Source organism: Pimephales promelas, chromosome 8 (assembly GCF_988280905.1).
Source record: "Pimephales promelas chromosome 8, fPimPro1.hap1.1, whole genome shotgun sequence".
Lineage (NCBI taxonomy): Eukaryota > Metazoa > Chordata > Actinopteri > Cypriniformes > Leuciscidae > Pimephales > Pimephales promelas.
Window position 1 is genome coordinate 12,158,345 of NC_142776.1, and position 14,253 is coordinate 12,172,597.

At 36.2% G+C, this 14,253-nt stretch overlaps 1 protein-coding gene across 1 annotated transcript in view; it reads left to right on the forward strand.

The window, feature by feature from the left end:
• The window catches only part of prkcaa (protein kinase C, alpha, a), a 163,027-nt gene that overhangs the window by 97,476 nt on the left and 51,298 nt on the right, over nt 1-14,253 (forward strand). The window contains exons 6-8 of the mRNA XM_039655426.2: nt 4,392-4,548; nt 6,399-6,533; nt 8,437-8,530. Coding sequence (XP_039511360.2) covers nt 4,392-4,548; nt 6,399-6,533; nt 8,437-8,530 — 386 coding nt within the window. The remainder of the gene's footprint in view (nt 1-4,391; nt 4,549-6,398; nt 6,534-8,436; nt 8,531-14,253) is intronic.

Consider the following 14,253-nt stretch of genomic DNA (forward strand, 5'->3'; position numbering starts at 1 on the left):
GAAATATAGGTAAATATTCATATTAACTTACCATAAAACACTGCCCAATTCGAGGGGCGTTGTGCTCCTCGAGTCAGAAGTGAAGAATTACTTCTGACTCAAGGATAGAATAAGTTCTGCAAAGAATGAAAAAGTTACCTGTTGCTGGGTCAAAATAACCCAACAAGATATTTATTTGTGAATGACCCCCTTACAACTCATTTTACCCAGCATGAGTAACCCAAGAATGTGTTTACAGTACCCCAAACAACCCAACATTTTGACCCAGCACAATCAACCCAACAATTTGTTTACAGAAACAACCCAGTATTTTTGTGTGATTGTCCAAAGCTCTCTCCGTAGCTTGTATCCATGCAGTTTTTGCTTTTGGGGGTTATCTTTGACTAACTTCCCTTTATTTAGCATCCTTTAGTCTTCTTGTTTTATTTGAGCTATTCTAGTTTTTGTTTGGTTCTGTTTCTCATATTTATAGCGTTAGTTTCTGTAACTGTTAAGATCCTTTCACACTGCACGCGATTTTGACGCACGAATAATTCGTGCGATGGTTTTATATTTTGTTCAGCTGTTTGTATAATGAGTGCTTCCACACTGAACGCGAATGTCCTGCGGCGAAAAAACGACTTTTATTTTTTCCGCTTCAATGTCAATTTTTTTTTTTTTTTTTTACTTTTTAGGAGAAAGGAAAGGCATCAGCCAATCATATACAAGGAAACAAACGTAACGTGACCGCACCGCAGCAATGACGGCTCTTCTGATTGCTTGTGTGTCGAGTCGTCTGTGAATGAAAATTTGAAACAAGGACTGGTGGGACGTTGTGCTCATTTGTTCGTATCGAGCCCAACCGGGTGTTTACAAGCCTTTTCAGTCTATTTGAGCTTCAATCCGTTTACTAAAAGTGTTTATTTGATTGCATGTAAACGTAGCCCCTGATGAATGGGACAGCTCACCTTCTGCTATTATGTTTCTAGCTCCGGTAGCATACTCTCTGTTCTTTAAGATTGGGTGCACCCAAAACCTTCTTTTCTACTTTTAAATAAAAATGAAAAGCTTGTCCTCACTGGATGATAATGATGTTGATGAAGAAGCTATGTCCTACGTCCCGCAAGTCATAGCATTGCTCCGCATTAATTTTTGTCTGCATCATTTTATGTATTAACCTTTTATGTAAACTATTCTCACGCGAACTATTCGCTTTTTCGTTTCGCTTTTTCGTTACGCGTCCGGTGTGAAAGGGCCTATACTTTGCTTTTCTGTTTGATTTATTATTTAGCCTGGGTTTTCACTTAGCTTTCTCATGCTGTGGACTTGTTTTACTTAAGTGTATTGTTCGTTTTCTTCTTATGTTAAGGTTTAGTTGTTCAGTTACTTAACTACAGGCCAGCTGGCGCCGATTTTCACACGGATTTTTAACTGGTCTCTGGAGTTGTGTGAAGTACCTTCCCGTTTTAAACGGTCCACCATCATTCCAATCCCCAAAAATCCCTCCATCACAGGACTAAATGACTACAGGCCAGTCGCCTTGACCTCCGTGGTCATGAAATCTTTTGAGAGACTGGTGTTGTGCCATTTGAAGGACATTACAGGCCCCCAGCTGGACCCCCTGCAGTTTGCCTATAGGACAAACAGATCTGCAGATGATGCTGTTAACATCGGACTGCAATATATACTGCACCACCTCGACTCCCCAGGGACGTACGCTAGGATCCTGTTTGTTGACTTCTCCTCAGCGTTCAACACCATCATACCTGAACTCTTACATCAGAAGCTCACCCAGTTCTCAGTGCCTGCCTCCACCTGCCAGTGGATTACCAGTTTTCGAACTCCTCCCCTCTGGTAGACGATACAAAGCACTGTATGCCAAAACCAGCCGACACAAAGGCAGCTTCTATCCTCAAGCAGTTACTTTGTTAAATACTCAGAAATTGCCCCTTCCCTTATAATGGACACAGCCAACCAATATTATTCTACCTCATGCCTTGATCTCCTATTGTATGCACTAATTAGTTTATTATCATTGAATGGGCCTGCACTGCTATTGACAACACTGATATTGCTTTGTAATTGTCACTGTATGGCCAGATTAAATCCAGTTTTTTTTTTTTTTTTTTCGTTACCAAGTCAAATTCCTAGTTTGTCTCTGCAAACATGGCCAATAAAGTTGATTCTGATTCTGATTCTGATTCTACAGTGTTTGCCCGCCTTGTACTTATAATGTTCTTGTGGTTTTATTATTGTCTTGTTTCTCATGTGTTGTGCATCTGTGTGTGTGTTCAAGTCCTGTCCTGCCCAGCCTGAAAATGCACTGACTGCTGGTGACTGGGCTGCTCAATCCTGTGCCCTAGTCTCCTGTCTAGACCTCTGTTGTGGACTGTCTCTAGACTGTGCAACTGTTACACATTGCTACACCCTATTGTCAATAAATTACCATTCACCGCTCATCTCTCTGCTTGGGTCCTGTTATTTCCAGTGGTTCCTGACATCATGAAAGTGTAGGACACCTTCTACCTGTCAAACTTAGGCAATTCAGGTTGTCAATGTTGATATCCGCATTCTCAGACAGAGTGTGTTAACTTTTGTAATCTGTTGCGTCTCCTTAACACACAAAGGTTCCTCCTCATATAGTCTTGTTCCCTTGTGTTTCATTATATTCACCGCCACAAATTTTAGTGGCATGCCGCATGTTTGCATTTACCTTTTTGGTTGTGACATTTTTATATATTCAAATTCTAACCTTTCTGTGGATTTGAGTAGAGGAAATGTGTGGCAGGTCTTTCCGTTGCGCCTTATGTAGTGTGTGTTTGTGTGGTTCAGGTACAGGGGTTGGACAATGAAACTGAAACACTGGCCAATGTTGGAGGTTTCACATCTATATGCCTGGCGGCCAATCTTCAGAGTGAAGCACGGGTGGATCAGTGATGGTTTGAGCTCCAATATCATGACAATCCTGATTGTATTTGATGGACACGACACTGCCGAGGACTACCAAACCCTTCTGGAGGATCATGAGCACCTGATGCTCAAACCGTGTATCAGCATGATCATGCACCAACACACACAGCAAGACTTGTGACAGAAGGGTTTGATGAAGATGAAAGTGACGTTGAACATCTCCCATGGTCTGACAGTCACCAGATCTGAATATTATTGAGGTGTTTTGGAGGAGCGAGTCCACCAGCATCATATAGTGACCTGGACACTGTTCTGGAAGAGGAACGGCTCATAATCCCTCTGGTTCTGTGAAGGACTTCTATCTGTCAATTGGTGCTTTATTTGGATGCAAACTGAGGCCCTCACCATTCTAACAAATTATTGTGTAGTAAAACCAGGTGTTTCAGTTTTTTTGTCCAACCCCTGTATATCCTACGTTTTTGAAAATAGCCAAAATCCTTGTCCTTGTGGGGCCAGTTTTGGTGTAGGTAATTTTACTCTCTTTTAGGGTCATTTTTTTATTATCTGTCTAGGGACTACAGATGAAAAATAGCCGTTTGGCTAATTCTGGCCGATTTCAACACCGAGACAGTCATATTCCTGCAATGGGAACATGAGCCATCCACAAAAGCTGCTTCAGCATGCTGTAAGCCCACGTGATGCAATTGTGACCTTCAGATTCGGACAGGGAACGACCGCATCCAGAAATGCACAGGTGCAATGACATCTTGAAAAAGACGCAAACGCACCCATGTTGCTCTTTTAGGATTTGAAAACTCTCACCAGTGCCGGAGCCCACAGGGGAATGATCGTGGCAACACTGACAGGGATGATGCAGCCTGTACCAGTGAAGAACTCACTCTCTTTGCCCTCAACCGGCCGTCAGACAAACAAACACAAACATAAATTTGATGCTATTAAAACAGCAGTTGAGAGCGGTGCTCGTTGTAATATATCTAGATTCTTCAGAGACATCAACATGAAGACCTATCGGCACCGAAGAACTTATCGGCTTTACTGTATAACTGCGCCAAGGGGGCGGAGTGTGAGATGCAAATCTTGCACGCCAATCTGCATTGGCTCATTTTAACAGTACTCATAGATGAAAGGCTCCATAAGCGTCGAACGACTACGTCGAACGTGAACTGCCCAAAGGGAACCCAATATTTGTGTGTGCTATTTGGTCATGTGTACTCATATAAAGTTCTGTCTGGCATTCTAAACCAGACAGAGTTATTAAATACTTTTATATAAGATTGTTTCAACAAAGAACACCAATGACCTGCATGTGCATTTCTGCTTTGACAGCATGGCCCTGATTGGAATGTTTTGTATAATATGAAGTCAGTTCTTCATATTATGTCACAGTTCAGAGTTTATGAGCATCACTGATCTTTTTTTTTATTTATTTACATATTTCTATTCTGATTTCATCTTTTATTTGGCATGTTGTTGTGTTGCAGTTGGAGAAGGCAAGAACATGATTCCAATGGACCCAAATGGATTGTCTGATCCATATGTAAAACTCAAGTTAATTCCAGACCCTAAAAATGAGACGAAACAGAAAACAAAAACCATCCGTTCTTCCCTGAATCCAGCTTGGAATGAATCATTTACATTGTGAGTCTCAACATTTTATTACATCCTGAAATTCAGGATTAATGTGTTATTGGTGTTAGTTTTATGTGCATGAACATTGGATTATTAATTGATGTTTTACCCATTACAAGTCCAAATCAATAGCCTGACTTCGTCATACTCATATTCTAGTCAGAATGTGAGTCTGAAACTTCTTCATAGGGCTTTGATTATGAGGCGTGTCTTAACCGAACCAGGAAAAAAAAAAAAAAACCTCTGCACTCTGCAATTGGATAGTCGGTAGACGTACAGCCAATCAGAGCAATGCAGTAAGTCAAATACTTTGCATAGCGCAGTTTTCTATAGAACTTACTTATTTTAGAAGTAAAATAAAGAGTGTTGCTTATTTTACTTACTCCTCCATGAGTGCGACCAAAGGAGAAACCACAACCACAGCCTTTTCATTACGTCCCATCTTCTTAACGACCATCGGAGCCAGCTGATAAGTTACACTTTTGCCGAATCAAAAATGAATGCGCTGTAAATTTAAAAAATAAAACAGACGCGACAGTGGATTCTATACATCTCAATTCTCCAGCTCCAGATCATCTGTCCATCATCGTATAAAGCACGCCCTGGCAATCTGATTGGCCCGTTCATTTTTTGACTGATCATAATTTCTCCTCAATGGATCGAGTCCAGACCGAAATTCCCGACCAAAAAATGTTGTGGGCGGGGTTCGGGCTGGCATCCAGGCTACCAAATCAAATGATATAGTAAAGTCCCTGTACAGTCAAAATTAAGTATGTGTTCTGAGTTTGTCACACCACAGTAAAATGTGTTATTAGCCACCCAGTTAAATTTGAATGATATAAAAAGCCGCCAAGAAAGTAAAATAAGCTATCAAAATCTTGAAAAAATAAGCAGTATTCTCTGCTCTCAAACGCTGGGGGCATGTCCGCTGGCTGCGCATAAACCACGCCCACTCACGAGAAAGCTGCCCATGGTGATATTCGGTATTAGGTGATACTGCTTTCAGGACAGGAGGATGAAGGCCGTGGTGGGAGATAGTTGGTTCGCCCCGATTCCCCAGTAACAACGGATTATCGGTGAATCCCAGTTGTCTCCGATGAAAGTTTATAAAACTGTGTAAATGGTCATAATGAGAATGAAAGCGAGGCTGTGAGGGATAGACAATCATCTCTTCAATGGGCTGTACTGTTATTTAATGTTTTCGGTTTGTTCTGCTCATGAAACACTGGAAAAATATCTTTCCAAGAAATTTCAGTTGACAAAAAACTCCATAAAATGTAAGCTGTGGAAAATTGTAAGTAATCTAGCAGCTTTATTCAGTTTTTTACAGCAGATGCCATTGGAAACACGGTAAGTCTATCCCTCACCTCTTTCATACCTGTCATGACGCTGCTCTGAACAAGGTCTAAACAGCACTATAATAATCTAGTCTAGTAGCTTAAGAACTGTTTTTCGAAGGACTAACTGTCCAGTCAAATATATGTATGTAAATGAAGTGAAATGAAGTAAAATATTTAATATTCAAAAAGATAACCTAAACCTGTTTAGAAACCTGCATTTAAGCATTTAGTTAAATATAAGTTTTATATATATATATATATATATATATATATATATATATATATATATATATATTAAAAAACTTTATCATTGTAAATATTAACATGTTATTATTTACAAAAGTAATATAATTTTTATAACAAAAGTGATTAGATAAACTGAAATTGAAAACTGTTTGGAGTTTTTTTAATCTGGATAATATATATTGCTGAAAGAGAGCAGCTGGAAATCCCTGCTTTAGAATATGATGAAGGGAAGTGCTAATGTAATGTTTCATCCTGTATGCTTGTGTGTTCCAGTAAGCTGAAGCCAGCAGATAAGGACCGTCGGCTGTCTGTGGAGGTGTGGGACTGGGACAGAACTACCCGCAATGACTTCATGGGCTCAATGTCTTTTGGTGTGTCCGAGCTCATGAAGTCCCCAGTGTGTGGATGGTAAGAAATTTTAATGTTAATGTGGAGATGATTTGCAAAAGGGGCCAGCAACGTCTGTACTCTGTACTGTCTACGGAGACTGTCCAAATTCAAAGTGGATAGGTCCTTGATGATTTTATTCTATAAATCTTATATTGAGTCGGTTTTAACATTTAGTATGTTATGCTGGTATGGAAGCCTTGGTGTGAAGGCAAAGACTGCTTTGGTGAAAATAGTAAATACTAGCAGGAAGGTCTTAGGAGTTCAGCAGAGTCACCCTACTGACCTGTACAACCAGCAAGTAGTTGGGAAGGCCCGATTCATTTTAATGGTTACCTCACATCCTCTCTATTCTGAGTTTCAGTTTTTACCCTCAGGATTTTCCTTGGTTAGAAGTAACAGGTATAAACATTCATTTATTCCTACTTCCATTTCTTTGTTAAACTTGGGTATGGGGGGAGTACAGTAGGTGGAAGGAAGTAGTTGTGTAGGCTTTGTGTGAGTATTGTGTGTGTGTGCTTATTTTAGTGTTATTTTGTAAAGGGTACCTTTTAACTTTTTATTAAAAAAATTATTAATGTGTATTCTAAATTGTCCTTTTGTATGCTGTGTTGCTGTAAAATTAATTGCCCTTCAGGGACATACTGTATACAAATAAACATAACATAACATAAAGGTTGTGTACTATTATGAACTTCTAAAGTCCTGAAAAATGTTTTTGTTCACATATTATATGTTGCTATGATGACAAAACACAATTGTCTTCAGAAGACAAGATGCAGTTGTAATCAAAATGATTTAACCCCCATTGCAAATCAGGTTTATTGGCAAAAGTTACAGACTTCCAGCTGTTTGCAGTGAACAAACCAAACAAAAGTCATTGAAATAGCACAACACAACAAATGTTTCAAATGGTTTCCTCAAATTCAACTGAAAATGCAACTTTTAATGACTTCTGTAGTCTCAAAATTATGCAACTGCTTCATGGCAAGCATCTTTTGTACCTTTTGCTGTTATGACCTGCTGCAAACGAGATACACGACCAGACACCAGCTTCAAGCAGCATCTTAGGAGGATTTTATTAGCCCATTCCCCATGAGCAATGGCATCCAGTTCAGTAATATATTCTTGAGTTTGCGTGCGACAACTGCCATTTTCAAATCCCGCTAGAGATTTTCCATGGGGTTCAAGTCAGGTGACTCTGATGGCCACTGTAGAATCATCCAAGACTTCTTCTGCTACCAAGCCTTGGTGGAATTTGAGGTATACTAGGGATCCTTGTCCTGTTGGAAGGTCCAATAACGCCCAAGCTTCAGCTTCCCCACTGACAGCATGACGTTTTCTCCTAGGATTTCCTGATACTTCAATGAATCCATCTTGCCTTAATTCCACACGCCGCAGGTTTCCAGTGCTAGAGGATGTAAAGAAGAACAGAACAGAATCCTAAAACTTCAAATGAATTTTGCAAATAAACCGATTTGCAATAGGGTTTCAATTATTTTGATTACAACTGTATCGTCTATTGGTCATATGGACTACTTTTAAATGGCCTTTAATAAAGCTTTTTTGTCATTAGAACAAATGTATTTAAAAAGTAATCATATTACTTTATGCTGTTATATAATGGCATATACAGTATATTTTGGGGAAAAAGGTTTGGAACAACATGAGTGCAAGTTAAAAAAAAATTTTTATTTTTGTCTAGTGTTAATGTTCTGAAATTATGTGATGGTATTGTATTGGATGTATTGGTATTATTTTTAAGTATTATTTTGCTTTGGAAAATATATAATGATAGGTGCTTTACCTTCTCAGAATGAACCTTATAGGCAGTAAATGGAACTGTAGATACTTGAAATGTGCTTTGAAGAATACCACAAATAAACAATCACAACTTGTACCATTCTCTTTGCCTGGGATGCAGGTACAAAATGTTAAATCAGGAGGAGGGAGAGTTTTACAATGTGCCCATTCCAGATGAAGATGACGAGGATACTGAGCTCCGACAGAAGTTTGAGGTGACTTTTTATTATGCTTATATGCGAAAAAAAATTCTCTTTTGATTTTTGTTCTTTAGGAAAAATATTTTGGACAAATGAAAAAGAATTGCTTATTGCTAATAATAAGCTTTTTTTAACTAAGCATGAAGGATGAGAATTGAATAATGATTTAATGGATAGAATGTTGGTAAATACCATCAATAATTTATTAGAGCCCTTAGAACTACTACTCACTGCTGAAACTAAAAAGTACTGAGAGACACAGCAAAAGTTATACCTTGTTATATTTTATTAAAAGTAATTAAACAGAGTAAAATTATTTGACCTTCAGATCTGTTAGCTGATTATCTAGAGCAGATCTGCCAGTATGTTATAGCTGTTATTTTTTTATGTATCTGTCAGATATTTTGTTGCAGTGGAAAGATGATTTGAAGATATTAATATTTAATCTACTCGTTGCCTTCCTGAGACGCATACTGTAGCTGTAGATACTTGTACACATAGAAATACATTATAGCTGCCTTGGGGTGGTTTATATCTATGTGACCCATAAAACATTTAAAGCTAGTTGATAACACTAGATGAGAAGCGCACTACCACATCAGTCACCACCAGCTATTAGAATCAGTTTTCTTGTAATTCTTTGTTTTGCCAGATGATGGCAGTAATTTCTTTTCTTGTTATTTTTTCCTGTTTTAGTGTTTGCGGATGGAAATCCCATCAGGATTTGTGCTTTAGGAGCTAAACTAACTTAGTTGTGGTTAGGGTTTAAGTATTGAAAATTACTGTAGATTTACATAGGCTATTCTATTTTATAATATTTATTTTTTTCCTGTGAGTTTCCAGCAGCCATTTCTCCAATATACAGTGTCAAATGATCCTTCAGAAATAATATTGATATTTTTGTAGAAACTGCACTACATTGAAAAGTTCGGGTTAAATAATATTATTTATATCATTTCGTCCCCTTGGAATTATAAGGTTCTATCTGCGTTCTGAACAGTTTTGAGATATTGAGCTTCAAAGTTTTTGCATTCCATATAGGAAAATGTCTATGGGAAACAAGTTTCTTTCAAACATAAACATAACAGGGACCCTAAATGTACAAAACACATCACATAATGTAAATAAATTGTCACAGAATAAGAATATGTGAATAACTCAATTTTGACAAAAATGTCAAATAGAACCTTATAATTCCAAGGGGACGATTTATATTATATTATATATATAATTTTATTTTATAAGAAAAAATACAACTTTTATTCAGCAAATAAATGTTCTTTTGGATTTTCTGTTCATTCAATTTGTGGGTGTTCTATTCATCATTTCTGGGTGATATGTTAACTGTCACTCCCCTTTTTCGAGTTTTGAATTTAATTCAGATTTTTTTTTATTTTATTTTTTTTTTTAAGATGCTTTTGAATACAGACCTAAGGTTGGTATATTTAGAAAATTGAAAGCAGCATCAGAAAATGAATGTATAAAAATTATAGAAGTTTATGTAAACTAATTTACTGAAAACCATATTTTATACATTTTATATATATATATATATATATATATATTAGGGCTGTGCAAAAATTAATTGCGATTAATCGCATCCAAAATAAAAGTCTGTGTTTACATAATATATTTGTGTGTGCTGTGTATAATTATTTTGTATATATAAATACCTATGCATGCATGTATATATTTAAGAATTATTTGTGCTTAAATTCTGTATATACTTGTATATATAAATACATAATCTATATTATATAAATATAATTATTTTATATATGAATAACACATTTTCTTAAATATATACATGCATGTGTGTGTGTTTATATATACAAAATAATTATATACAGCACACACAAATATTTTATGTTAACACAGACTTTTATTTTGGATGTGATTAATCGCAATTAATTTTTGCACAGCCCTAGTATATATATATATATATATATATATATATATATATATGTAAAAAAATGTGGACTCTAAAATTGTTAGAAAATCAAAGTCATATGTCTAGTTGTGTTCCAAGTTTGAAGTTGATATCACACAAATTGAGCTCTCTAAAAGGGGTTTAAAGTGCCATATCTATGGTAAAGGAAAGTCCAATTTCATAACATAATTCATTAAATGATTAAGCTATGATGATTACTAAAATATTTGAAAGGGGGGAAAAGGGCAATAAAAAAGCAAGCCAAGTGTCCCTTTACTGGCACACAGGTTCAATTCTAGAACCGGTGTGGAATTAGATTTCTTAGAATCACACTGCACCCAATTCATTACTTACTGTCAAGCCTTTAAAACCTTTTCCAGACCACAGCCAAATCACCCTCTATATAAAACAGTCTGAAACATCAACCAACTCTATCAGGACAATGAACAAAATATAATTCAAATGGACAGAAAACCATATTGCTAATTATACCAATGCCATTGAATCTACAGAAATACTGTACAATCTCTATTATATTCATTCCAAGTTCCTATTCGGCATCAGTTAAGCAGTGAAAGTGAAAATCTAAATTACATATTTTACAAAACATAACAACAAAGTGATTTGAGAAATTGACTCTGAAATTGGAATCTGGATGGTTTGATTTAGACTGTAAGGCTCTGAGAAATCCTACCAGAAAGCTCAATCAAGCTCAATTTCAACAGAACCAGTTTGAAGAAATTAAAAAATAAATAATAAATTCTGGGATAAATGAAATACATTAGTAAACTAAAACTAAGAAGATCCCAGGTAGATAGATGTGGAATAACCATTTCCAATAATTACTTAGCTCAACTGAAATTCAAAATTCTAATAATTACAGAAATAATCATAGAAATAAACCCCTTAGATTTCCCCATAGCAGTGAAAGAATTGTAAGATATTTAAGAAGGCAAGTCCTCAGGCACAAGACAGATTTTTCAGTGATGTTCTGTGTAGCTTTTTGTTTTTGTTTTGTTTATTTGTAGATCTGGTATCTTACAAGAATTGAGACAAATTGGACCAAATTGAGACAAAACTACTTCCGAGGCATATGTATGAACAGTAACCTGGGAACGGTTTTCTGCCCCATTTGGTAACACTTTATTTAAAGGGGTGTGCATAACTGTCATAAACATGACATAACACCTGTCATGAACATGAAGTAGTCTTTATGAATGTTTATGACTGTTGTCATTAAGTGTCATTCGGTAAAGTATGACACTTTTAATGCAAATTTGACATTGTTTGATATGACAACTTGACATTAACCAAGAAATCATAACCTTTCACAAATATGTCATAACAGGTCTAATTATCAAACTTAAAGAAGTTATTTAGCTTTGTGTTAACATTACCCTGTCATATGTTATGGTTGGTTTTAACTTTGGTTGTCGTGACACCAATATAATTGTGACATGAATATTGTACTTGTCGTCAAGTAAAGTGGAACACATTGTACTAGTTATAAAGGTGTAATTAAGGGTTATTACACTGTCAAATGCTTTAACAACAGTGTCATTAATATTTTCCCTTACCTCAAGTAAAGTGGAACACGTTGGACTAGTTATGATTTCTTGGTTAATGCCATTTCTGTCTTTGTTAATGCCAAGTTGTCATAATCAAGACATTTTGTCTTGTTTAATGTCAAGTTGTCATAACAATGACATTTTAAACAATGTCAACTTTGCATTAAAAGTGTCATAATTTACCGAATGACACTTAATGACAAAAGTCATAAACATTCATAAAGACTCATTCATGTTCATGACAGGTGTTATGTCATGTTTATGACAGTCATGTCAGTCTTATGCACAACCCTTCAAATAAAGTGTTACCCAACATTTTAACCACTAGATATTTAGACTTCCTAATGAAGCATTATATGGCAATGAAGTGTGGTGCCTGCCTATAAAATTTGACTTTGTAAACAAAACATCCAATTGAAACTACATTTAGAATTCTGTAAAAGAGTCCTGCAAAAAATGCCAAACGATGAATACAGACCAACAACTGGCCAATACCCTCTTCTTCTAAACATCCAAAAAAGAGCCATTCAATTCTGGAAACACCTAAAGAAAAGTGATCCCACCACCAGGGCCGTAGCTAGGTGGCACCCTGAAAAAATATTGATGTGGGCCCCCTCCACCAATATCGTATATATATATCATATAGAAGATGGTGATGTTGTTGTAAAACGTTTATTTTATAAGTTAGCTCTTAAAATAATAATAATAAAACCAATTTTAAAAAAAGTAATATTTATTTTCCCCATTAGTCTGTTGTAATTCATAAATTAAAAGTAAACATTTAAAAATTGACAAGAATGCAGTCTAATTAAAAAAATTAAAAAAATTTAGTGTCTTATTTTTTTTTTTAATAAAGATAATACGGAACTTGTAATATTATTAAATAAAGCGAATACATTTATTCATCCAAGTGCAATGTGTTGTATTCGTGTTTTCTCGATGTATTAAATATAATCAGCCGGCACGTCAGATGCATAATGTAATGCGTTTTGACTTTTGTAATTTTTTAAAACTCTATTTACTATAGTGTAAAAAGACAGGAATTTAGACCACGTAATCATTCGGTTGATTGTGGCGCGCACCAATAATAAAAAAATGACTGTACACGGCAGACTGTAGACCGAAGTTTTCAAATTCCCAGCGAAATAACAATACATAACCGGTCTTTAAGAACGTCTTGATCGACTGGGATACAACCACTCTCCTGGCCTCGTCTTTTTTGGTACCTGATTTATGTTTTCTTTTCCCCGATATTTTCGGTCAGTCTCCTGCTCTTCCACCAAGTTCATCGTTAACTTCAGGCTGCCGCCTCAACTCGGATTGGTTCTGTTCACGAGCTGGGGTGGGACTTACAATTTTATTGGGTCCAACTGATGTTTGTCACTGACTCTGATTGAATAATTAATAAATACTTTTGGTCGGACTAAACCATTTTTATGGAGGTAAGAGAAGCAGATATTTGGAAAAATATTTAACCAAATTGAACTTTTTTGTGGTTTTCATTTAAATCTCAGGCATACAACTAATATAAATATTATTTATACAACAAATAGTATAACTTAAATAGTATAACTGTTGGATTTTGTGGATCCCCTATAATTGTCACCACCTTTCACCCCACTAGTGACGGCCCTGCCCACCACATACCATTATAAAGCCCTTAAACACTGAGCTTAGCTTGAAGAGTCTCCTCTGCCAGCTTGTGCTTTGACTGATGGACCACTAACTGACCTCACAACTGCAGAGATCAGCCAGCCTCAGGACAAAAACACACTCACAACCATTTGGCCTTGCCAAATTATAAACACAGAACAAGTCAAATACATCACCCATTGGACAAGCACTATTAAAAACCAACACAAACTGGAATGCTATTAAAGTACACCGGGGCGTACTACCTGAGCAAATTGACTGATGTGAAATTTAGGAAAGCGTTGACCATGTGTAGACTCAGCAAGCTCTGATTGAGGCAGGCCAGCGCAGACAGACGTGGGTCATCCACTGCTGGATGGGAGTGATGGAAACAAAGCGGTCTCAAAAATAACTAAATATTTCCCCAATGTAATAATTACATTCAAACTGAAAATGTACCTTTATTCTCAGCAAAAAGCATAATATGCAAATATAGCCACAAGATTTGTGTATTTACATTTGTCATTGCAAAAAAAGATTGTTGAATTTAATTGCAATTGAATATTTCAAATGAATAAGAATACAATATGACGTTATTATTAAATGTC